The 26,847-nt window shown below is 40.0% G+C and overlaps 2 protein-coding genes across 2 annotated transcripts; both read left to right on the top strand.

The window, feature by feature from the left end:
- Window positions 1-523: 523 nt before the first annotated feature.
- On the top strand, window positions 524-9,299 carry LOC111270387 (uncharacterized). Its single transcript, XM_022850592.2, has 3 exons — window positions 524-749; window positions 5,494-5,617; window positions 8,364-9,299. The coding sequence occupies exons 1-3, from the start codon at window positions 675-677 to the stop codon at window positions 8,507-8,509; spliced, it is 345 nt and encodes a 114-aa protein (XP_022706327.2). The 5' UTR covers window positions 524-674; the 3' UTR covers window positions 8,510-9,299.
- A 5,829-nt stretch (window positions 9,300-15,128) lies between these two features.
- Window positions 15,129-24,506, top strand: LOC111270386 (uncharacterized). Its single transcript, XM_022850591.2, has 7 exons — window positions 15,129-15,330; window positions 16,072-16,259; window positions 17,720-17,885; window positions 20,323-20,519; window positions 20,648-20,842; window positions 22,487-23,046; window positions 23,380-24,506. The coding sequence occupies exons 1-7, from the start codon at window positions 15,147-15,149 to the stop codon at window positions 23,954-23,956; spliced, it is 2,067 nt and encodes a 688-aa protein (XP_022706326.1). The 5' UTR covers window positions 15,129-15,146; the 3' UTR covers window positions 23,957-24,506.
- The last annotated feature ends 2,341 nt before the right edge of the window (window positions 24,507-26,847 follow it).

The following is a 26,847-nucleotide window of genomic DNA, read 5'->3' as shown; positions in this document are numbered from 1 at the left end:
ATGCTACGGCTGGCAGATAATAGTAACCTAATGTTAATAGAATGCTCATTCCCGTTTACGAGAGGCCTAAAACAGTACGCCAATCTAAGTATATATTATAGCCTATTCCCATCTATATTTAGATTATGTAGAACACATTTTTCAAGATCAATATACATACACCACGAAGCACTAATGAATAAATTTTGACCGACGACATTGTGCTTCTGAGAATGAGTGGGAGCTTACAGCCAAACACAAATGCAAACCAAACTAGTGAATTATTCTACTTGTAACACTTCATATAACTATGTAATTGAGTGTAGTCGAATGATAATTGCTTAACGGTCTTCTTTCTTGTTACCGAGCATCTAGCCCGAGCTCAAAATACATATTCTCGTATGCTTTTGTTACCATAGTAACTCGACTATAACAATGCACTCTGGCGTGCTAGCCGCTTATCGGATGAGTTGTGCATTTTGGTAGTTCTGTCGAGTGAAGACTGTATAGGGGAGAGATGGACTCTGTTGATGAATAGCGATTGGCAACTGATAAGCAGGGCCATGCAAAGCTGAAGGCTTCCAGTGTCTTGTTACTGCAGGACGGTGAAACATCACGGTTAAGTGGCTAATTACAGTGCTGTGTTGAGTGTTCTTAGTATAAACTTGGTATTACTTGCGCTTTATTCGTACAAAATGAAGGTTGAGTTGGTGTCTCGTGGGAGATTACCCCCAGATTCGGAAACGAAGATTGTCCCACAGGGAGGCGAGGTTGGTATTGTCATGAAAGCCACTTGCATATAATTACAAGATTTGACACAACTAATAAAGCAGTGGGTAGTAAAGTTTGAACATCATAGTAACATCTGTATGGAAAAGCTGCTTTTAAGATAAGTGCACAAAGGCACGACAGATTTAGTGGCAAGGAATACCATGGGGCTTAAGACGCACTAGCGGGTTAGGCGATATGTCCTTCAAATGTCGAAGTCCGTAGAGCTCTAAACGTTGTTTTGATCATTGCGTTATTGTTTAATGTGAATCATTAATACTCTGTGTCGCATTTTGATCACAAATTCGTAATATTTCTCGTGAAGTGTTACATGGTATCATATCTGGGTAGCGTACAATGCTGATATATGTATATAAGCTAATTTCTAGTAATTCAGTTCTTGGTTTGCATTTTGCTAACCAGCCCAGATGGATCGAGAGAAAAACAGAACAATTAGGCAAAAACTGATAACTTATTACGATTAAATTTTACACCAATTGACTTTCAAAATTCTTCTTCAGTGATATTAACTGTTAATAGCCTGATACGTTTACGGCAGCTGCCGTATCCAGAAAAAAATGAACCTTATTATACTAATTCATTCTTTGCTGTTTGAATTTAAAACGTTTTCCTGAGATTAAACTGATAAAAGCTGATGTTGATTTGATATCATTCCTAGGGCTCCAGTTGTATAATCACCCATACCAACTGCCCTAATGAAAACGTAACGGTTTTCAGATGGACGTAACGGTTGAAAGCAATTGGCAAACTTGGCCTAAGTTGTCGGCTAGAATCCACTGAGTTGAACGGCGGTGAACTGGCACAATGGCTCGCTTAAGTTGAGGGCTAGAATAAGAGTACCCTACGCAAGTTCAAATAAGGAACCCGACGTCACTCCTTCATAACTTTCATACTTTGCTTTTTGAGCTCGTTAAATCTCTCGGGGTCCGAGAGACAGACGTTTATATTTGAAGCCGCGTACCGTATTTATGCCTAAGATGCAGAAGCCAAAACAACAGAGGAGGCTGTTAGATATAGGCTTAATGCTAAACATGATAATGTTATTTTTCGATATTAAGCTGTTATTTTGTGTAGGAGAATCGGCCAGTCTTACCCGGCTCTACACAAAACGAAACGCAAATCCTGGTACTTAATAATTAAAATTTGAAACCTGAAGAAATCGTAAACTCTGAACTAAAGACGATGCGTAATCTTTAATCGTTTGTGAATTCATTACTTGACACTAGTATTAAAGTGATATCGAAACTAGTGATAAACTGCACGTATAAAAACTAACTTTTCTATTAGTACTCAAATATGTACTGCGAAATCTTTAATGTGCAGATTTCATTATGAACATGTACGATACATGTTGTTATTATGTACATGAAATGTATTTACGGCCGGTGTTATCTAGGGATCCGATCCACTTAAACGCTACGCCTATATTTGCATGGTCTATAATACGCCCCCATTAGCATTTGTATTTCACGAATATCTTATGTATATAGATTGTTTTATTTTTAGTAAAACTCGTAAAGACATTGAATTGAACACTCTGCTTGTAAAATTCTAAATTCATACATTGCTATAAATGTAGATGTACAGACATTCTTATAATTAGCTTTCCATGTTAATTTCGAGTTCGGGTTACTTAGCAATTCATAGCGGAGATGTAATTATGTTTGTGATTAATCAAGTTCTTGACAGGCTCATTTACGCGATTTTACCTCGACTCTTTGAAAGTGCCACACGGATATCTATTGAGATTGTTAACTAATACATACAGTATATAATAAAATAAATGAATAGGCAAGGGTCAAAACTGTTTAGGACTGTAGAGACTACCACTGCAAAGGCCTAGACAATGCTTTTCTGAGCTCCGTGACATAATTCATTTCAGATAAAACACCTTCGACTTGTCTTTCAACATCAATTTTATAGAATATATATTATTAGGTCGTTACAAGCGAGCTTGGCGGACTTTGAAATTGAGTACCTTTTGAACTAGACGTGCTAGAATGATGAGCTTCCTCCATGTGTTAGAGGTACTCTTTTGTATCCTTACAGTCCTGCACCAGCGCTTTGGTGGCTGCCCTACTATTCGTGTTCCTATGTAATTTCTTTATCTATGGCTTCTAGAGCTAAATCGATAGTAGGATATGCTTGCTGACCAGTAGTCCCATAAAACATGGAAAGCCCTGTAAAGACACAGAAAAGTAAGCTGGTTGAAGCGGATGATAGATACTGTTTTGCTCCATTGAGGGAATAATTAAGTCGCGTCGATGAAATCCGCGTTATCATCCCGGTCAGACCGCGTGCTTACGATTGCCATGCTAACGGGCTATAAGTCTCTTGAGGAACTCAGGATAGGCATTTGTTGCTTTATTTTCAGGGAGTAGGTTGTAGTCGGTGCTCCTATTATTCATCGCACCATTCGACACTGTCACCGAACACGATTTCTCCCAGGGCAAGGCCATTCTTTCGGTTGGTCTCTCTCCGGCTACTAGTCGAGATTAAACGATCCTTTACCTGCGGCAAGCGTATACTTGGTATGCGGACCTTCAATATTTGAGTTATGACACGTTACATGTGAAATGCCGGCTGTGACCAGCAGAGCCCTTAGTTCTCAAGCTTTGTCTTCGAGAAAAGCCTCTTCAGTTACGGTGGCGTGTTCCTGTCCCTTATGTCCCGACATCCGGCTATTTTTTTCGCTTATTTTCAACACTCAAATCTCCGTTTTCGTGCGGTTACATTATTCATGTACTGTGTTTAAGGCCTCCTGGTCTTGTTTGTTTTTTTGTCTTATTTGAACCTCCACGGCGTTATGGCTGTTGACGGGCAAAAACTTGAGCACTGAGTATTGAATTCTGAGATTAAAGGATGTCTGCCGTTCTGAAATCGTTTCTTTTGGAGTAAACTACCTCTTTTCACTTACAAATCATTATAAAAATAATTATCGGCTAAATGTCGTCTTCTAGCAACATATAGAAGGCTATTCAATTTCAAACTTCACGGGATTTGTTTGTGACAGCAGAATAGTACATGCATTTTATAATACAATCCTCTGTAATTATTGCACGCTTTATTGAGCTCTCGTCTGATAGCGATGCAAATTTAAATTGCTGTGGACATGGCTCCGGCACTGGGTACCGCATATTCCCCTATATAACTCAATCATTCATACAAACGATGGTCTTCAGTTTGAAAAGAAAAAGATGTCAAGATATAGATTCTGATAAATATTTACAGTAGAGCCTATATCCGCAAGGCTGGCCATTGACAATGATCTTCTCGCCGAGATTTTCTTGGAGTCGCAAATTAAAAATATAGTTTCAAGCTCGTTGCAATCAAAGGGGCCGTGTAGCAAGTGGCTATAATTTGTATAGGTAACGAGTCGGCGCATCCAGCTGTATAATACTTGATATTTTTATTTAAAATAGTTACAATACTTGTTATGCATTCTCTGATATACATTCGTAAAAGACGAATGGCCTGAATAATCAATCTTGCATGCGTTGATGAGGCAGGACCCATAGTGCAATAAGTCAAAAACGAGTAATTTAGTATCGATATACGATGTACTAAGTACAAGATGTACTAAGTAAAAATCATCAAAATTTTACCAATAAATAGGAACGCTTTAAACCGTCTTGCATGTTTTCACTGTTTCTACTATTTTATCCGCCGCAGAGTTGTAAGATCCTTGACCGTCTACAGCTTTTCTGTCTATTAACTGTAATTGTTAACATTTACACCCACTGATAAAGGGGACTTTTGTTGCATTGTACCGTGTACGACATGCATCTATATATGTGGGGACTCATCGTATGTGCACGTGTCTTTCGACGTGACGTACAAGCGCGTTATAAACACGCCTATTGCACATTTAAACTGTACGATAATGTCATCATAAGGCCACCTCAACACTAGACTATGTTATTTTAGCGGCAGTCCTTTTTGTAGATGTTTTCAATTTTCATCGATCGGTACGTCTTTATCGTCCTGAGAAATTTGTAGACTTATTCAGGGCCAACTCGTAAAAAGAATTTGCTTCCAATGCTTCAACTTTTTATCGCATTATATTCATATACATTTTGTTTTAATAGTAATAAACTTAACAAATGAATAATACATATTTATTGCTATGCAGTGCATATCCAGTGTATCTACAGATAAATTAGTTAAAGTTGACTTTAGGCGTAGTATTATCAGTGTACCTAGCTGGTCGAACTCGTCCACGTTCCTCGACGCAAATTTCTAACGTCAAACCGATGGAGCCTATACACAATCCTTGTAGTGCCTTTTCCGCTTCCCTCCTTCATTCCAGATTGCTATTATTTGTCCTGTAATGGAAATCGGCAAAATACATCTAGCTATTTCTAGAAAAGGGATGTGCTTTAGGCGAACGCGTCTAGTAGGCCTAAGCGTTCCGTATAGAGCTGACATGTTTCAACAAATCTTGTGTTTGTTGTGCTTTTTAGTATGTGCTCTATACAGTTACAGTTAGTAAGAATTATGTTTTTATTAGTAATAAGGACGTCGGACCATACATGTTATACACTAATAAGGCCAGATGTAAGTTTCACACTAAGCTACATGCTTAATGATCGTCCATGTTCTTGTGTAACAACAAACGATACCCAACGTTGCGATACTCCATTTATCCACTATTGGAGTTTAGAGTAGTGTCCGTACGAAACAGTGGAGTAATATGATTGCATCTCCTGTCGGGATAAATTGCAGGAGTCGATCCTTGCAGTGAGCCCCCGTTCAGTGACACTTCTGGAAAAGGATCAGCGTGTAGTACGACTTACTCGAAAAATGGCTTTTCTCACAAGAGCGACACTCCTCACCGCATCAGAAACGGGTAGGTCAACTCCTGGCAACGATAGCAATATGACAGCAACAAGGCGAGCATGCTACATCAAGTCAACGAGTAATTCTAATTTATTTATTTTAATCATACACTTTTTCGCCTACGGATGCACTTTTAAATTGCAAATAAAGAAAAAGGCTGTTTCCAGATTTATGGAATGATAGTTCTAGTCCTCATGTCATGGTTCTTTACGCCTCTGCGTTACGTTTAAGAAGAGCTTTTAAAGTAAGAGCTGCGGCCATCGATTTCATTTTACTGAACAGTGTAATACACTCACATAGGAAATCTACTTATTTTTGTATTAAGAATGAATTTACTGATTGACTGCGGCATCTCTTTCATTTCTGATGAGACTAACGATACGATACGATAGTCGTAACAAGCGTAGTTATTTGACTATAATTATTGCACTGTTCTAACCCAGTGACCTTCATGTTTTGGGTAATACGAGTTATTTTTATGCATTATATGTGAAGTCGCTACCATATATATATAGGTAGGCTGTTCCTTCTGATTTAAAGTTTCCACACCCGTCTGAATAGTTCTCCGCGCTCATATGACTATTGTAAGCTTGAAAGCCTGTTATGGCAATTAAAACAACATGAATTTGGTGTGGAAGTGTTTTTTTTTTTAATTGTGTATGCCTGTATGTTTTCATCCGTATAACCTCATGTTCCGAACCGAATTGTAAAATTTTATGGGTATAATTATCCCATTTATTTACAATACGAACATTTTTATTCCTCGTCCGTGATCGGACTTTCATTCAACACGATTGTATTATGCCTTCTTTACATCCTTCTAGGTTGTTGCACTTTTCTTCCATTTTAACAACAAAGTACTTAATGGCCTTCTCTCCAGCGGGCTTCCTCGGTCCCTCCATAGCGATAGCTAGCGTTGAACAAATTTAGTAAATCATAAATTGTTTGACTTATCACGAACGTCTCGGAGTTATGTTTTATAACATATGGTATAATGAATTAAAAACAGTTGTTGTCATATTAAATTTGCTTTTTAGTACAGTCCTTATAACTATAGATACCGTAACGACGTGCCTCCTTCCGTATTGAAATGTCAATTAGCAAAAATTTTTATCTGATTCGTGTCGAGCCGCTTATTTTGTCAGATAACGTTCGATTGCCTCAATCTCAAAGTGATTTCAACGAAGCCTTAGCAATTCATATTGTTTATTTTTTTCATCACTATTTAAGTGATGTATGCTGCCATGTGATGATCTGTTAGAGATAATGCCTGTTTGTCGATAGCGTACTGATATACACAAATATATTTGACAATGAGCAATCCCTAGTCCTCGATCTTCATATGGGTAATGCGCGTACCGTAACGTGTGCTGCACATTCATCCCTTGACGGTCCCTCACGATCGGCCAATAAGTCTCAACCTTTAAGTCCCATTGGGCTACGTATATGGCACCTTAATAAAGGTAGCATGAATGAATCGTAACGGAACATTTGGCATCTTTTACTTTCAACATGCTTTCTTATCCATGTCGTTCCCTGCTATTGTCTGGTACGTTCTGCCTACAAGTCGTGACTATTGGCCGAGTGCAAATAAATGCAGAATAATAATTCCTGCGTCTACTGACGGAAACAGGACGTCTGTTGTTCGAGTTGCTAGGAACAGTTTTGGAGGTCGAGTTCGCTGCGGGCTTGTTGCGCGTTTAATAGGCGGGAGATGGCCATGTGTGCTAACATCAGGCAGTGAAGACGGAATCTAGCTAGAAGTTCGAGGTCCGGGTTGAACCGTATGATCGATTTCATCGCTCAAAGTTGCACTACCGATGCTGGTACTGTTTCTCTTACGACGGCAATAACATGGATGAATTCTGTAGGGAACATCTATTCCGTCTACGATTGAGTTATGGCTATAGGATATCGTTGGGCATCAAGATGTTATGACCAGATAATAGGTACAATTGCCATCAAACCATTATTCTACCTACGGATAAAGCGTATTATTTTATAGCATCTACAATCAAGTCGTCTCTGACTACGGCCGCGGAGTACGGAAGAGACGTGAAGTCGATGCATTTCTTCCAGCGTAACATATTAAATGAACCATATAGGTGCACTTTTGAGGGCAAAAATTGACTTTTTCGCTCGGTAAGCCTGCGCAAACAGAAAGTAGAGTTTGATGCGTATCTATACTTTTTTTGCTTAAAATTGATACTCCATAAATGAGTTGTTCGATGTAATATTTTACAAAATTCCAAAGCTTTTCGCCATCGAGGGGTACTTAATGAAAAACTAAAAAATCTACAGATCCGAGGTCTTAATTAACTGAGAGGAGTATATCTACACAGGTAAAATCGTTGCAATATATAAGAAAAGGCTCAGCCACTATTATGAATCTGTCTCCTGTGACCTTTCCAATGCTTCAAAAAATATATGTTCGATGTAAATGCTTTTCTATAATTGCTTCTCATCTAAAAAAAATGTTATAAGTAAAAACAAAATTTATAAAACATTCGACTGCTAAAATGTGCTGGTTATCGAAATGTCGAGCTTTCAGTTACAACGTCGAATGTAGAATCCGGCCGATGGCTCGGAGTTGGCTGGGTTGTCCGTAGTTTAGTGGTGTCCCTATTACCAGAAAAAGTGTTTCAGTGAAGAGGCGTTAGTAATGGGGCGGGAGGCTATTGTCGAGATTCCGTTATTTGGCCTATATATAACATAGTAAATGCGCTAATAATAATAATAAGATGTTCTTATTTTAGGTAATTATGTCGCGGGGGTTACGGAAAATGGACAGCTGTTTCGACTTCGGGAGCTTCATCAAGCCCAATGGATTGATTCCCCCGGCCTCGAAAAAAATAAAGGTGCAGACTTGCTTGCACAAAGGCAAGGTTTTAAAGTAAGCTAAAACAAGGACTTGTACGGTTTCACGGCCTAGATAGAAGGCTGAGCCGTATGCACACGTGTGCACAACAGGAGAAGCGTTGCAGTTTCGATACCTACGTCTGTTGTTTATGGTCTCGTCTAGTAAATGACCTTAATATTATTTGGCCATACGGTGCTCGTCAAAAAGAAATTGCTATATGCGAGCGGTAACATTATGATGAGACGTTTTAGCGAGAATAAATTGAGCTCTGCGTTTCCACGCTATACGAATACGATGCACGAGGCAGTCGCAAAATAGACTGCGATTCTATTGCTTAGCAATTGCCGCAGAAAATGCTCTGTAACATATCGTACTTCAATGCCCACAAGTATCATAAGTCAGAATCCCGCCAATGACGTCTTCGGACTTTCATATGATCTCCAGTTCCAGGAGGCCAGATGCCAATGTTAACTGTGAGAATGCGGAAAAGATAGAAAAAAAGAACCTAAATTCGCGCAACAAATTTGGCTTTTTTGTCCTGCACACGTTAAACTGAAAGATAGATTACAATAAAATTTACTACAATTAACAGAACAAATTCTACCTAGTTCGTTATTATACACATGTAAGTTTCAGTATATACCTGCGGCCCAAATTATTAGTCGGGTAAAAACTTGACAATATTTTATCACTATTACTGTGTGGTGCGTTTTAAACTGTAAGAAACAATTTCTACCGTTACTTACCGTTTGTGGGGCGAATTACAGCTTGTAGGAACCTATATAGTGGATATGGAGAGATAATACAGATCTGCGTAAAAACACCAGTTGTTTGCCCTCCATCGCTGTATCCGTATACAGTGTAGTAGACCGATAAACCATCTACACGCTATAAAATTGTTAAGGGGCGCGCAAAAAAATAGACATTTTCAACTCAGTCTGAGCTCATCCGAAACGGCAGCTTGACCTGCACTAACACTACATGTGTGTGTTAAAAAGTATTATTTACCATTTGAACAACTACAGGTTCTCTCGAAACAGTAACTTTACCCTTTTTTTTCGCGGTTTCAAATTCTTTCTGTACCGCGAGCGTGGTGGCACTAGCCTTAATAATATTATTATGATGATAATTACAGTATGACGAGCTAAAGTTAACTTTAGAATGAGTAACTAAAGGTGTTTTCAATTCAAATTTAAGTTATCTGAATAGTAATCGGTCGATTCATATAGCAAAAGAACACACGCGGCGTTAGTTATCTAGAATTGAAGCAGTTGCATACAGGTTGCTTCTACTGACTATGTACTATTAGGCTTTCCCCGTTTATTTACTAGATACTTTTTTTTACGACGTAACTAAAAGCTCGAGCGGGGCAACATCACAATGTAAGATTGTTTGTAAGCCGCAGCATGTAGCTAGCCATTCCGCCTGTGGACGTTTTTGTTCCAAAAGTACTCTTGCTTAACGCCAAACCGACATTGTGGTCCTACAGCCTTTAACTAAGCGATGCTCGAACCAAGGCCTTCCTGTATAGGAGGTCGCTGCAAAGTGGCTGGTTTGTTGTTACCGACCGATAAACGTACCTCCGCATCTGGGTGACTGGCGCTTTTGTTATGGAAACGATCGTGCAACAACTGGGCCATAAGTCTGTGCATGGGTCTTTTTTAATGCCGAAGCTGAGGCTGTTGTCGTTAACATCAATCGAGGCTGAAGGAGTTTCCAGTTTGAATTAAAAATTTACATCAGATAAAGTTTGCAGATAAAGTTGCGTGAAGAAGGGTTGCGCTGGTAACGGAATAGATCGTATCAAATAAATTAAAGTACATACACATTTCCCACACGCGTTAGTAGACACACACGACGTACCCAGATATGACCAGGAGAGTCTCTGATAAAATTACTAGCTACTACAGTAGATAGAGGATGGACATAAAGAAGAGCAAAACATCCCGGAAGGACGCTTTATTATGTAGTAAATAACGCATAAGAAGAGTAGCCTGTGTCAAAATATTATTTTTCTTATCAATATCGATTACCTTAAGGACAAATATCTACACTCAGCTATGTAAAATCTTAAATATGAACGGATATGCTAATTAACACTGCACGAAGTTGTGTTGGCTGAGTACATCTACCGCCATTTTATTGTATTATATAATCTCTAGTTAATCAGTAAATATTATGATATATATATATATATATATATATATAGTAGACTAATAGATTTTCTATATAGTTTGTTATATATTTATCTTGCCACACCGCTATACATGCATAGAGATGTGCCGTCTGTAATATGATGGCCAAGTCAGTAGATTTATTTGGTTTTTAAACATCGTCAGTAGTAGCATTAATGTTCACGCGATAGCGTGTGTACCTACTAAAGTTGAAGAAACGTGCTGATCTAGGTCTAAATAGGGGTGTGAAGAAACACGGTGTAGACCAGCTGCCTCAAGTCGTATCTAACGGTTTAAGTTTTAAACGTAAAAAAAATGTTTGTTGCACCATTGAGTCCTATCTCTCGAAAACAGCCCCTCCTTGAAAATGCAAAAATTTTTTCTTTGTGGTCAACTAAAGTTTTGTCTCTGTCTCGAATGGACACAAGTGCTAGGGAGTGGAATGCCTTTGCCATAAAATATAGAAATATTAAATGGTAGTTTTCAAGTGATAGTTGTCTAGAACAAACTGTGAAAAAGCGTCTTTTGAGATAAGGTTTCGTCGGGAGTTGACTTAGTGTGAAATCTCACAGAATTAGATGTTGAAATTACATAACATTTGAAATTTTAGGAGATTGGATATGAAATAAAGAAAGAAGAACATCGATTCGCTCAATGGCGTAGCAGAGATATCTTTTAAATAACGTAAATCCAGCCTTCCCTGAAGTAGATACTCTTAGAATCATCTAAAATTCAAAATCTTGTTTTATACTAACATAAAATGAAATCCAATTCAGCAAAACGCGTACTTTCAGTACTGCCAACAGATTTTCCATTTAGGTTGCGCTATTCTGAGTCGAAATACATCCTTCGAAGGGAAGCATAACTTCAGATGCGCAGTTGTATCATTGCAACCGATCGATTGGAATCGTAGTCATTTACTTTGTTCTCTTCAGGCGGTGCATAGAAGCTAAACTGGACGGAAGGCACTTTTCTAAAGAGTAGCTTCTTGCTAAATGCATACGTCTACACTAAATAACAATTTTTTAACGACATTCAGCGAAAAAGAGAGAGTGTGTAAAAGAGGACGGACACGTAATCCGTGCTGTCAGAGTAAAATGTGCGAACGTTATTGCTGACCGTATAGAAGAGGTATATGTTTATCAGTTAACGCAGATATACGTAAGCGAAACGGCGGAATAAGCACTTGAATGGTCTTTCTATTCGATGATAAACGAGCAAAATTGGACCATTAGTTATAACAATGTGGAATTCCCAAAGAGGATTATTCGATTCTATCTTGATGCAAAGGTCGAATGCGAGCTCAAACTTTGTCACGAAAGGCCGTTAACAGTGCTCACGGACAAATATGGGGGGCGGCAGCAGTAAATAAACTCACGCATAGATACAGTAGTATCTAATTTTCTCATAATAATCTACGATCATCGGGGTATATTCCCGAAAGGTTTCAAAGCAATTGGTTAAAGGCATCTAATTTAAGAGGCCAGAGCTTTGGCAGATTACCTCGTGTGTTATTCACCCTGTCAAAGCATCAGTCTACGATTCTATACTGGGATGGGTTTTTTTTTTTTTACCTTTCAGCTTCCGTTGTGCTTCTCCTGTTCGTCTGACTTCAGAGTCTTCAAAGAGAACAGATTATTATAAACAACTAAAAATCGCTGCTAAAACCACTAGAAGAGTATCTCATATACTTTATTTAAGAAAAGCTTTGATGGTCAGGAGGACTAGCTCTACTGAACTAAGAGAAAAGTTGGGGATCAACCGAATATATCAGCGTCAGTCCAGGTTTATTTGCCTTCTGTTTGTATGCATTTCAGCCATTTGTCAATAGTAAGAATTCATAATGTTTACAGCAAAGAAGAGACTGATGTTATGTATACTTTGCCAATATTTCGCTTCAGTGGACCAGCTCGCCGTCGACGCAAAAGGAAATCTTCTTGTAAGCTGTGGAGAACTAACAGTATATAAATTCAGCGCACAAACCCTTTCTTGGGAAGCGTTCGCGTGTCCCTTTGTGGCTTCAGTAGGGGCCACGATTCGTTTCGGGGGCTGCGCCGTTTCCAACGAGAGCGACGTACATGCGACGTTCGCTTGGCTCCTCGATGATAACCGACTCATCGTCTGCAACATAGGATACAAATACCTTGACAAGGTATATGAAAAAAATATGATGCCGCCTTCATATCTATCTAGTGAAAAGACGCGTTGAAACTCATGATTATCCGCAATGCATTTTCTCCTATAATCGATAAACAACCACCTTCTCAGCAGTATTCTCATGAAGTAGCTCGCTCGAGTGAATGCTTCGATCCTTACGACCAGTACAGCATTGATAAACCATTGTCTCAAAGGGCTGAGCCTCTCCAGCACGAAACATATTGTATCTACCCTGGGCCTCGGACCCCACTCAGCTCGCACGTTTTCGAGTTTAGCAAAAAAACACTTCACCACTACACTACCATGGGGATGCGAAGTAACTAACTAGAAACTAGATAATAGTACCCCTGATTGAACCCAATGTCCCTTGAGGAAGATACGATCCGATGACAAGCCAAATTTATTAATAAAGTCTGGCCACGTATTAATAACATCATACACCGATCAAATCTGTTGTACTTCAAACAGAATCAGTGGCACCTTCGTGACCCGTCACAATCACTGTTTTCGTGCTCGTCGTCGCTTTCGCCTTCGCCCGACCTTTCGTGCTTGTTGATGACATCCCCGTCGTCGGTTCACCTGATTCACAATTCGGCCGCCTTACCTCACTTCCGGCGAGACTTCACCGAAGAAGCCGTCGTCAACGCGACCTGGTGTCGAAACTCGGAACTAATATTAATTTTATCGCCGGGAGGCAAGCTGGCCATTCTCGCTAAGTTCATGAACAGTCTATTTGGTTTCGAACAAACTGGGAACGAGCATGGGGTTCCGGACAGCTGGATGCATGTTATAAGCGTAGAAGTGTAGGTGTCGTATACGTAGCTATTGTATAATATATCGTTCAAGTAAATTATTTCATGCTTTTTCAGACGCAAGTGACCTATATCCAACTGTCAAAAATAGTCTAGTATTTATTTGTCTCTTAACAATCACGTAATTCCATAAGGACTACTCTGATTTTTGAGCAGTACGTCATAGAGTCGTTCTTGGCCCATTTTAACTACACGTTATTAGAGTAGGTACAATTTTGCCATGGTTTATCGTCGATCATCATGCAATCAAGCGAACGGTTTGTTCGAAATGACATAAGGATATGTCAAAAAAAAACATGTCTTATGCTCCTACTGTATGTTCCGACGATGATTTACCACGATTCTATTTTCGAGTTAGCTAGTACACGGCTACTAATCAAACAAAAACAAAGCTATAGTCGTCTAGCTCAAAGGCCAAGGCCAATGTTAATTTGATCAGCGACTCTCAACACGTAACGAAACTCCTTATTGGGTTAAACCAAGTCATCTCTTGCTCAGGCCTGTCGTGATTTTAGCTTAGAGTATAGCATATAGAGGCTGAAGCGATTCGGGATGGGCAAGCATGGTAGTATAACATAGGAGTCAAAAGTACAAGTTTCAATACAGCGCGCAGGGAACAAGTTATGCAATGGTAATGGAGCCAAAATGTTGAAGTGATGTATGGCAATATAGAAGCTATTCCGTAGGCGACAACTGTGAAAAAAATCAGATAAAGTAAACGGCCTAGTCGGATTTCGCTGAATTAAAGGCGCTGTTAATTGAAGTTCATTGGCAAGCGAGAGAAGAGATGTCTCATCATGTGCTGCAGCCTAGGCATGAGCCTATCCCTGGGAAATGTGTATAAGCCAGATCGCCACCCGTGCGCAAGCGTGGGCATGCAGGCGTCATAGCGAGCACGTCATTTTTAAATCGGAACATATACTGAACTACACCCAGTTAATGGCCTGTATTGAATTATAAAATATATATATAGGGGTGAACCAGTCGAACTACGACCGCTCTTGGGCACAACGACAGACTCGATCCTCGTGTGCGGTCAGGACGTTTTATCGATCTCCGTGGAAACCTCACGTCACACGCGATATCTAAGCCGACTTCTCAGTGCACGACCACTTTGTATATCAGTGCTTAGCGAGTTATGCCTTCATCTGGCGTCTATCAGGTTACTACGGAAGGAACATGTCATTCTCCTTGCAATTGTCCGAAGGAACCTAAGCAGGGGCCTTGCGCTGACCAAACCTGGTAAATAATAACTCATTTTATTCTGCTCCTATGTCCGTATAAGTTCAAATAACAGGTCACCCCCATTTGGCATCTGTTAAAGTCAGGCTGATCATATTTAGTGTAGTGCTATTGACGCTGGTCTTGATTTCACTTCATCTACCTTATACAGATCAACTCGAGGAGATCAGCCGTGTTTTATGTAACGTGTTAGAATGGGCAGTCCAGCTGGAGTCAATGCCAGTTGTGAAATTGATGGTATTCGGATTACGTCGCTTTATGAAAGCTGATAAGCGTAAGAAATACCGTGATCAGATGTTGGATCGATACAAGATCGCACTTCGGACGTTTGAACAAGGCGGTGGTACGCTGCATACCCGACTGGAGCGATCGAAATCCCGAGGGGCACCGCCAAGACGTCGGAGAGCAAGCAGCATCACGGAGTGTTTCTATAATGGTGATACGCCCGGTGCAATGAATTGTCTTCTGCAAAATCCTGGTAAGGTTGGACCGCTAGTAGAAATTTGTGTGCATAAAGTTAACCCCCAGCAGCAGTTGCTTTTGCACTTCAGTAAGTCGAATTCAGTAAATGAACTGGGCGTGAATTGAGTTTTCGCACATAAATATGCCACAAAAACCAATCAGCTTACTGATAAAATGTTTATAGAGCACGTTACAAATGAGGTAAGTTTGTACTTTTATTAGATATCTGCTTGCTTCGTTTTTCACGAATGTTCTGTCATAGAAATCTGGCATTGCACCCATTCTTTTTTGTACTCTCAGATAGTCTTTTCTGTGAAAACAAGTCCTCGTAACCACCTTTTAAATGCAGCATCAAGAAGCTACCGCCTTAGAAGGGATAGCCGGGGTGGGTATGGCTCAACTTATCTGAATTTTTCTTCGGCGAACTTACAAAATGGCGTAGTAACATAGCAGCAACTATTAACCCAATGTTCACATCCTGTGTAGTTACTATCTCATGATAGTTTAGGGTAAATAGCTTTGCAAAGATTAAGCTTTGAAGTAGCGCGGCTCCATCCTTGTTTGTTCACTATTACAACTGTTGGCAAAGTGCTAAAAGAGGTGTGCGTTAATCAATTATAGCACTGAAGCCCCTCGTGTATTTGAAAGCACTATAATATCTATAGCAAAATGTAGCTATTCTCATTATCAGTTCAGAACTTTTTTTCTATCGCTAATACAAGGCTTAATCTTTTATCTAATTTCGTCTGCTTTGTAGAAATATCTTCGCAATCCAAAGAATTCCTCCGACGTCTTTTGGAAACAAAACAGGAAACCCGGGCTTTTGAAGCTCTTATGATTGTCCTCGAATCTCAAGGGACTCAACTGTTTAAGACTCTGCCGAAGTCGTCGAAGGTTCGGCACTTACTGAGGATGTTTGCGTCTAAAGTGAAACAACCTTCAGTCGTACGTATTCCACTTTTCTTTCCTTTAATCTCTTATCTATTCTATAACAAAACGCCCTTTAGGGATTTGTCGTTTTTACGGAATTGTCGGAAGGTATTACATGGTATACGTTAATCACTTTTATTTTCTCTAGTTCGTTAATCGAGTTCATCAGGTGTGGGATCGAAGGCTAAGTTTGCATGGCGGATTTCGTTACTTCAAGATTACTAGATATGGACTCTTTGAATGAGATGCTGGTTAACTTGGGCAAGCAAAAATTAAGGGAAGAGGCATTGATATACTTTTGGATTTTTTCTCCGAGAAGGTGGAAGATGGATGAACAAATTTTTCAATACAACCATTTATAATATATGTCACTTTTTCGTAAACGAGCAAAGCGGCTCTATACTGGGACAGATTAGATAAGTAGATATTCTCTTCTGAGGCAGAAGTAAGCTCGGCCGTACCATGTATATAGCACTGTCTATCTCATAGCAAAAATGTTATTATTATATATAAAATTAAAGGGAAACGTCAAGTTACTACACACAAAAGTTTGCCATACACCGCAAACTTATAAAATTAGTAGAGTGTGGACTCGAACCAAAACAAATCACCTGAATTCTAGACAGGATATATATCTATTGAGACGAATGAGGATTATTTCCAGCTGCCTGCGAAGGGTGCTTCTCGGCCTTTTGATATATATTTTATATGAATTCGGTCTGCGAAGGCGCATCTCTCAAAATCCTTGCAGGTGATAATAAAATCTATTCATGAGTCAACCACAATGAAGCCCATTACAGACTTTAAGGTGTATGAACAATTCTAATTTTGAACCCGAACTTTTAGCTTCATTCTGTTTGTGGCAAAATGTGTTGCCGTCCAGATCGGGCGTGGAAATAAAAGGTGTTGGGGAAATTTACTCTGCGAACAATGAATGACACGCGTTCGCAATCTACAGTACCTTTACAGCTCAAGTATTCGAAGCATACCGTTGAGATTGTTATGCTTGTCTATCGTAAACAATATTAGATCCTGAGAGATTGCGAATTAAGCAGTCATACATGTGATTTATACGTATGATATTGGTACGTATAGCAGCTTTCCCAGACGTAAAAAGGGTAACATATAAAGGTTGGAAACAAATACGCCCATTGAATAGTAGCAGTAAAATGAAATGGTCCTTTCCATAGCAACATTGCAAATCAATATGATGACAATATTCTCCAAAAATATAGTGCATAAATCATTAAAATCAGAGGTTTAATCGACTCAAAATTATTATTATCAATATCAGGGTTGGAAGAAACGTTCTGTGAGGGACAACGGCTAAAAATGCTTCTAAAAAATCTGTCCTTTTAAAAACTAACTTCAAAAGTCTATGCTATTTATAGCGTAAATTTCGAATTAAGTGCATAATATAACTACAGGAGACCTTTCGTTTAAATGTATCACTCCACCTACATCTGTTCTTTCAGGCATTGGAGCTGTTATTCTTATCAGGTTTTTGGCGTGACGCGCTAAAATTGAGCGAAAACTTGAGTCTTCCACTGCTCGAAGCGCTTTTCGCGGTTAGCCTCAACGAGACTAGACGCGCCGCTGGAGGCCTACGTGACCTAATCCTGTTACGTTTACACGAGACTGGTATGACGACTTTTGATTATAATAAACGTTTTCTACAATATATAAGCAGGTGTCTTGCTATCATATTAATAACAAAATGTGTACTATTTTTTTTTAATCACCTTACTACTAGCATGAAGTTCTGTTTATTTCCTAAAAATACCTACCTCGTAACAGGCTCATGATTCTTTTTTTTTTTTTTTAATTAATTCACTGATACTTCAATGAGTCTGATGTAAACTAGAAGATAAAAAAACAGGTGTCCCGTTGGCCTCGGCTAACTTGTTGCCCTCTTGCAGTTATTTATTCAACTTCTTCTAATATGCTCGCCCGGGCGCCCAACCAAGTCATTTTGTTTTATGACATATTGACTTTTTGTGCGTTTTTTACATTACAATGTGATTACGAAGTCTCTGTTGTTGGCTAATTGTTATTTTCGGAAAGTACGCGGGCGGGTAGGCTGCTTATCTGACCTCTAAGAAACGTTCGTAAACTGACCCTGTGATTGATTCTGTTTCCAAGATATAATCAAGCAAAACATAAGGATTTTTTCATATTTTTGTTAGCAATAGTCACATATCTTTGTTTTTCTGGCATTTTTCTTTTAAATCTTTTTTTGATAAAAACAAAAAAAATTAGCTTTACATTCGTTGTTTTAATTTTGAAGTTGATAAAAATATCAACTTTCAGCTCGTCATGATCTATCATTGACGTTAAAAAAAACCTCTCTTATGTTAAACAACATATTGTGGGTTCACCTTTAAAATCAGCGTGTTTTGCTGATAATTGAAATTCCGGTGTATGAATATCGCAACTCAACTCGTCGAGAGCTTTCGATTGGCACTAAAAAATACCCCTTTTACGTAGACCTTCAGGTAAATTTTTAATATACTTGACTCAATTTGTCAAAATTTGTTGACCAGCGCAAAGAACCAGCGTCAACAATGTGATGCTTTATGTAGTGAAAAGGTCTTCGAAATTTTAATACGTCTATCAGAAAATCCTGAGGGGATATTTTTGAGAGAAAAATACTCAATCAAACTATTGGTAAAGTCAGCCGCTGCAGCCTTTCAACTGACACTTATCAGAAGTCGCTTCAAAAAGCCATTACATTTAGTGCGAAACGCATTTTTACCCAATCGTTTCGTGGGCAAGACAAACTGTTCAATGACCATTTGTCCGCCGAAATATCCATTTTAACTATAAAAATATGTAGAGCATTTTCATTCCGCTCGACGATAGTTTTCGGCTTGTTTCAAGCACGATCCCCTGCTTAAGCCCCCATGTAAACATTTGTCTAGCAGTAAGAAACATCTCTCTCCAAAAACTCTGCGAAAATATAGCCCACCTTAGCCCCTATAGCTTTTTTTTTATAGTTATAAAATATTCCTGTAACAAACACGTTTAAAAAAGGCAAATATCGCAAAATAAACAATTCTATTAAATAAACTTCCTTGGGGAAAAGAGAACTTATCCAACTGGTTTCCTCTTGCGCGGAGCGTTATTCAAAATAAAATGCTAACGACCGCAAAAAGTAGCCAGATAATTTGGGTTGTACAAACTAACAGATGCAGAAGTTTAGCAGTGTACAGATAAAGATATATAAATGTCCAGTGTTGATATTATATGCAAATAACTTATTATTAGTTATAGTTTTGATTTGTATGAGCTCTAAGTCATTATATATGTATATATATATATCCATATATATATATATATATATATATATATATATTTCAAGTGTTTGAATGCTTTCTAAAAAAAAGTCAACAAATATCTTTAATCAGGATATTGGGATGAGCTGCGTTAGTTACAGAAATTATACGGTAGGCGTAATTAAATAATTTCTCTTCAAAACTTCGACTCCTTATACGTCTGTATAATAGCTTTGTACCTTTAGTAGTATCCCGCTAACAAAAAGTTAAGTCGATTTCGGGGCTCTTTTGGAAATAGCTGTCAATTGTTTTTCTTTTGAATGTCTATTGAGAAGGAGCTGGGCTGGATGATTATTTTTGGCACATATTTTCTTTCGAATTTCTCTCAGGACTAGTTGCAAATTCTCATTTGGATGCTTTTCAGCATCTTCCTTATAGATGTCTAGTGGAATTTGCTTTCCGCTTACCGTGAAAGGGGGAGTTAATAACAAAAACAGTTAATAAAAAAAGGTGAAATAAATATCAGCCAGAGCTGAGTCGAGACAGGAGAGCAAAGCTAATTCTAATAGTAAACACTAATTTTTCTGTGCAACTCTATTATACATTGGCGTTCGAAACGCAGTCAGATTTATCTGAGCTAAATATATCAGTGTTTTAAGTAACCATATGGCTTCGTCAACATATATGGATAATGTCGACAACGTTTGGCGTTTATGAATAATAGTTGTAATTATTTTCATAAACGTCCCAATTAAATTAACGTCACGTTGATTGCATGTTTTTTTTGCTTAACATTGTTCCAGATGGTGAAATTTGCGATGCGGTCGCGGTGCCTGTGTCAAACTTGCTTCGGCTTCATCCGACTGCGGCCGATGAACTCTTTATCGACGGCCTCGATCTTCTGCTCAACGAGTTTCTTCAAGAATCCTCGCGGAGTTCGTTCGACGCACCTCATACGACACTTTTGATGGTTGAGGTATTCGCCGAGATTCCGGGTCAGGTAGTCGATTTTCTGATAAATACGTGCATCGCCTTGTCAGCTTTATATTTTTAGGTTTCAATAAAACCAGACACCTCCACGTTCAATCTCGCCGAAAATTTTTGAGGCATATAAATTTTTTTTTCCAGCCGTCACGATTGCAGCTGATATGTCGGTCAATCCAACTGCTGTTGCTCTGTAGCGAAGCCAGTGGCCATTTACTGGACCAGCTGGCTCTTTCACTTCATCACGCTGACGACTCGGGTGGACCTCGGGAAGTTGCCTTGTTGAGATGTTTCGTTAACATGCTATTCTGCTATCAACTACGAAGTCGACTTTTCCAGGTAACAGCACAAGGAGGATCGCGCAGAGTCCAGTCCGTCTCATTAAACCGAGCTAACCTTTTGTCTCACGGCCTATGTATAAGTTTAGACGGATACGAAAAAGAGTAGTTTTTCTTTACAACTTACAAGTATTTCTCAACAAATGGTTTCGTTTATAACCGCATAATTACTTCTTGAAAGAGCTCCGTATGTGTTATTCATTACAGGTGTCGTATACTGACTGAGTCAATTTCGAAGGCAGAAGGTTGGAGAACAAATTGGGCTCACAATGCAGAAAATATTAGCTTTACTTTCACAAAAAAAAATGAGCTAGAGGTTCACGAGTAGTCAATTGCTTTTTTACTTACTTCGTCCTAGTTGTAAACTTATCCACTTTTTGGTTTCCAGGATCTCATCCTGCTTAGTAGATCATACCTATACAGATCCACGTGCACTGGTATAGGCCTATGTCCTTGTAGATAACTCCATCGAATGAATAGCGAATGTCTCATAAATGCAACCATTGGCATGAGCAGGCCTTTTACATTGCTGCTAAATTGCGAGCCAACGTCGCTCTCTCAGATGGTCAGAGTCTGCTCCGCCCGACTCCCCTGTTCCTGGGTTGTCGTCTGAACGATGCTCTATTACGATTGACAACGACAAGGGTCGCTTGATGACCCACCTGTGTCGGGTGGGTCGGCCCGATCCGGCGAGTCTTCGGTGAAGCCACATTAGTTACCCTGGGTCTGCAAGCGGCGTACAGGGATATTAAGGCCGAGAGGATACTCCGCCCGTCGAGTATTTGTCAATGCATAGCCGGTGTCTCGTCTTTCTCCGGCTAGTACTACAACGATGTGGGTAGTATTATCGGTGAAAGAGTCAATTTGCGCTTGCTTGTGGTCGCCGAGCCAGTTTCCCGCAACAGGACCGTTTGTTGGGTAGCGGCCGAGCAATGAAAAGCTAATTACGGGAGATCTGGCATCGCGCTGTAGAAAGGCGGAACTGCGTGGCAGCATTTGAAGTGAGGCGGCTTATGCACTGGGGAGTTAACGGCAATTGATATGCTTGACAGGGAGGGGTTGACCTGCTGGATCTTAGATCGAAACAGCACAGATCACCTTTTCTGTAGCTTCTGGCTACGCAGACCTGGATCTCTATTTCAACTGTTGATCAGTACTCCACATCTAGCTGGCAGCATCCTTTCTGTATTATTATTATATATGTGTAATATGCAATGAGACCACAAACATGTCTATCTGAAAATGCTACTATAGACACAGCATAGACAGGCAAACGTTTTAAGGAACTAATATTCTTTCTTATGTAGTCGGAACCGTGTGTATCGAGTAAGCTAATGTTTCTTACCGGCTAGCGTTTTCATGTAAACCTTCTTGATTACACAGAGATACGTTTATTTTGGTGGAAAATATGCTGTACCCCGTCTCAAACACCAGGTAAGCTATCTAACGAAATATGGTAGGATCCAATCTTACGCCTGTAGTCGTTACTTATTCCAGAAGCCTTTACCTGCAACTCCGGGTGAGATTACCCAGTACGAACCGACGTACAAACTTAACTTGTCCGTATCATAGTTGCATCTCCCCGGCAAGTCAGCGCTGGCTAAAGGTACATTGTCCTCTTTTGTTTTTTGATCGCTTCGATTAGGCAACAGATGATTCTGAATCAGTACGTCTTGCTCAGCAACTCTATCTAAACCGCTTCGTACCACCTCACTGGCTGCCATACGTGGCGCAGATTGTTTACATACCGAGTCTATCGGAAGAGGAAGTGCACCGTGAGGCCTTAAGCGATTTCTACAACAGTTTCTGTCAGGACGTGTGTAGCACGCGGACCAAATTACGCCAACCAACCGCGGAGAAATCAAATGTTCGCATTAGTCCGATGAGCTATTTCGAGCGGATGTTTGCGGCTGTTCGGAAAGCCAGCAAAACTTACGCAGTGCGCATGTCTCGCCTGATGCTTGTGGATGAGAAGGAACTGGATGCCACACTGGACACCCTGAACCTACAGCAGGCTCGGCTGAAAAGTGGGGCAAAACTTAATCTGTGTGTACTCTCCGATCTTCTTGGGGATCTCCACATGATGTCAAGTCGTGCATTTCTCTGCGGCGTGCTATTGTACCTCGACAAATCACAGGCGAAACAAGTTCGCTTTAATCCCATCGTAGACGTAGCTGTAGATGACTCTGATGAGTACGATTCAAGGTAAGAAGCTGCTGCTGTTACCATTAGTAGGATTTACTCTTAGCGTCGCCTAACTTTTGAACAGTCAAGCTATCTCAATGGTTAAAAAACTTTGCACTACACCTAGTAACTGCTATAACCGGCAGAACTGATATAATTCGCCGTGTCGGCGCAATAAAACTGTTTATATCGTGAGCTTAACATATCTACGTTCTGACGCGAGATGCTTAATGGTTCTTTTTAAAATTGTTTTGCATATAAGGCAGACACAGTTCGGTTACTCACAACGCTAAAAATTATAGTAATATCTGTCTCTCCTCAATTATTGTTACAGTTTTTTGCAATTTTTTTCAGTGATGCTGATGAAAAACTTCAGCCAGCACCGGAAAGTAAGCTACTTAAATCGTTCTCAACAACCGACGCGTCCGTTCAAGCCGACGAAGATGCGCCAGCGAAGAAGCTTACCAGCAAGCTTGATAGCGCATTGAAGAGTCTCGAGCGAATTTCCAAGCTGCAGAAACAAATGACGGGAGATCGCAGAAGTAACTTTAACGAGGAACTAGACGACAGATGCGTCAACGACGATCTGTTCCATCTTAGGGAGCATATTGAAAATATTGAGCTCAAAGATATGCCAGTGACTTCGAGGCATTGCAGATTTTCCTGGAATCAGGTACCCGGTGAAGGAAAATTTGAGGAGTCGATGCGACGGATTCGTGAATTAACTTCACGAAGTATCCAGCGATATCAAGTGTCGACAAGAAATCTCCGCTCATCGTTGAGAGGCAGGCGGATTCTACGGCAGGCGTCAACCCTGTCCAATCTCCGGGTTAAAGTGCGACCCACAAACAATGGCGTTCATACCACAATGGTAATTGACAGGCGGAACAAACAGCAACAACAGGCTCAACAGCAGCGGACCATTCAGTAGATTACAATCCGATGATTTATAAATAGTGGGCTCTAAAAGAAATAGAGGGCCAGTTAACCTTTGGTGATAGACTGTTTTACAGATTTTTTTGTTGAAATTCGTCTAAGTTCCCAATACAGGGCGATGGCAGCCGTTGCATTTACTCAATTCGATATAAAACCTATAACTACAGGCACAATGTAGAGCTAATGTAAGCTTTATACATAGAAAGTTCGTACAACCTATTTAGAGATATTTTGACATTGTACAACCTATTTTATTTAACTAACGCGTTCCAAGTATACTTGCTACAAACCGTAAGTATTCTCTACAACTGTAAACAGGTGCTCAACTTAGGATAATATATGATATTTTGTGGGAAAACCAAGCATCAATGCAAACGTCTACCATGTACACTAGTGAATATATTGTAAATACAACGGATTTGCCATATAAAGGATCGGAGTACCACTGTGGACTAAGAACTTTGTGCGAACAAAGGAATGGCGTCTTATGAAATTGTACAGTCAAAGTATAAAGACAGTCAGGATTGGCAAGACTCCTAATTCTATTGTTTCCATTTCTTATATTTACTAGTTCGATTAAGGGTTAATTACATCTGGTCGTAGGAAGAGCCTATGATATATAACATTATTACTACTAGCATCATATATATATATGAAGTGAAAGGTCGCTAGCAACGACAATTTACAATGTACAAGGATTAAAGAACTTAGGTTGGCCTACAACGACGCAAAAAACACTATAAGCTAAGACATGTTAATCAAAACGGTTTGTTCTGTTTTGATCAATACGTTCTGCATGGTAAGATCGGTTTCTTTACCACGTGCCCTTAGCATCAACTGGCCATTTTCGAGGTCGTCAGAAAGATAAGCTTCCTTCTATATAACAGATACACTTTAAGCTTGCAATAGATTTATGCCCTTTACTGGCTGCATATATGCAATTACACGTAAGCAATACCTATTCCCGTGTCAATAATTAACCTAAAGCTAGTAGTTAATAAGCTTAGTTCAATACCAAATGGCCTTTCGCAAAAATCGAAAAAAATTGCGGAGAGCACATATACCCTCGAAGTCAGCAGATCCCGCTAGTTAAGATTGTGATAAAAGTGCTGGCTGCTGCTGTTCATAGAATGGTATCTAAACTAGTTTTGTATGACATTGCTGCGTCAGCTACATGGCGGGATAGCTGATCCCGTATCGCCATATTCAGGTACCAAAATGACCTCTTCCCTTCGACACCTCCAACCCTTCTGAGTAGGCGAAGCAAAAGGCTCGTTTCGATGTCCTGTTCTTGGTGCCCTGCTCTGTGCTGTCTCTATGCGAGTGGGCTCGCTCACTTTTCGTTTCCGTATCCAATTACCACTCTCGTGGTGCCTACAGCTCTCTACCAGAGCCACCAGCTACTAGTTTCTTCTGTCAGTAAGGGACGGGTCACTGCAAAGGCTCCAGTGGATAGAGACCAGTTGATCTGGTCATCTGTCGCTCCGGTCATCGTCATCTGCTAATAACCACGACACAGACACGCGCGCACAAAGATGCATACACAACAACAACAACAGCAATGATATTAGCGAGCAAGCCGGTTTTGAACGCAGCCTATGGTCTTCTCTTTCGCTCACGCTATGATTCTGCTGTGACCATGCGACCAGCATGATCGGCTAATCCTAATCTCTGTTCACAATTTGCCCATGCGTTTGTCCTTTCGTTTTCCTAGATTTGTGGAATTTGCGGACCTGTATGAGCTTAGTGCTAGCCAAAATAAACACACACACTACGCTAGGTTAGTAGTAGAGGTTAGTTAGTTTGCTAGCAATGATGACGTCCAGGCTGGCTTGTCCTCGTATGCTGAAAGACTTTGTTGCTAGATCTGTAATAACTTTGTACGTGGTGACCATATGCAAGAATTGTCATGATCGGTTATGTGCTTGTTTCGATGCTCATATATTACTGGCCAATTATAGTTCCTCCTGTTGATCTGATGTATGGGTACTGACCCCGCTCAAGTCTGTACCATTCATGGTCGACCGATCGATACCTATTGAACACTCATATCAGTACACGTGAGACCGACTATGCTAGATGGATCAATCACATTCTTACATGCGGGGCTGCTTATATGGGCCGAGAGATAGCCTACCTTCCTCTCGAAAGGCGTATTCAGGCAACATCAGAGTGGCAGACGACCTAAGCAGTTCGTGCGTCTCAATGGGCATATCTGCGAAGTGCGAGCAACCTCCGAGGGTCCATTTGGGAATAATATCGAAGCTGATATTTAAGTTCCTCCGCCCTCAGGCTCTCCTGGGAGAGTTGCGACAACAGGGGCTCCTTAGAGCTTTGCCAAACTTCATTTCAAGCTGGTGAAAGCGCCGAGGGTGGCGATCTGCGAATTAGAAGACTGAGGAATAATAACACTAAGTACGCATGAAAGAACTCAGCTACATGCGCTGAGAAAGATACTATCCTATGACAGGACAATGATAACGGTGTTACAAAAAAACGGTGAAAGAGCTGTACCTTTTTCTACATTCACTTCTAGATTTACATTGTTTAAGTTTCACTGAGTACGTGAAAGTTAAAACATCTGTAAGTTTCTTCTTGAATAAATGAAAGTAGAGACGTTCCTCCCTGCTTCGGGTGACGAAGGCTGTTTTAGCTGTGACACGCTTCCCAGATGGAGACAGGCGACGTTGCGTCCTTCGAATAATGAGGATTGCGACGTAAGATATTTATTTGCGCTAGAAGATACATACCTAGTCAACTGATTTTGCTCCCTGGTGCAAATCATTTCAGAATTTAGAGTAGATAAAGTAGTTTGCGTCTTCAAACAAGAGGTTAGATCGGGATTTATTTACTACGGGTAATATTTACTACTAAGGGTAATCATTT

The sequence above is a fragment of the Varroa jacobsoni genome, unplaced genomic scaffold, assembly GCF_002532875.2.
Source record: "Varroa jacobsoni isolate VJ856 unplaced genomic scaffold, vjacob_1.0 scaffold_1468, whole genome shotgun sequence".
Lineage (NCBI taxonomy): Eukaryota > Metazoa > Arthropoda > Arachnida > Mesostigmata > Varroidae > Varroa > Varroa jacobsoni.
This window is presented reverse-complemented; position numbering and strand designations above follow the sequence as displayed.

Excerpts from the sequence above, each read along its gene's own strand:
- LOC111270386 (XM_022850591.2), top strand. The coding sequence starts at position 15,147 with ATGTTGGATCGATACAAGATCGCACTTCGGACGTTTGAACAAGGCGGT. Across the intron at positions 17,886-20,322 it reads GTTACGTTTACACGAGACTG|ATGGTGAAATTTGCGATGCG; the intron begins GTATGACGACTT and ends ACATTGTTCCAG. Across the intron at positions 20,520-20,647 it reads TCGCCGAGATTCCGGGTCAG|CCGTCACGATTGCAGCTGAT; the intron begins GTAGTCGATTTT and ends TTTTTTTTCCAG.
- LOC111270387 (XM_022850592.2), top strand. The coding sequence starts at position 675 with ATGAAGGTTGAGTTGGTGTCTCGTGGGAGATTACCCCCAGATTCGGAA. Across the intron at positions 750-5,493 it reads TTGTCCCACAGGGAGGCGAG|GAGTCGATCCTTGCAGTGAG; the intron begins GTTGGTATTGTC and ends GATAAATTGCAG. Across the intron at positions 5,618-8,363 it reads CCTCACCGCATCAGAAACGG|GTAATTATGTCGCGGGGGTT; the intron begins GTAGGTCAACTC and ends TTCTTATTTTAG.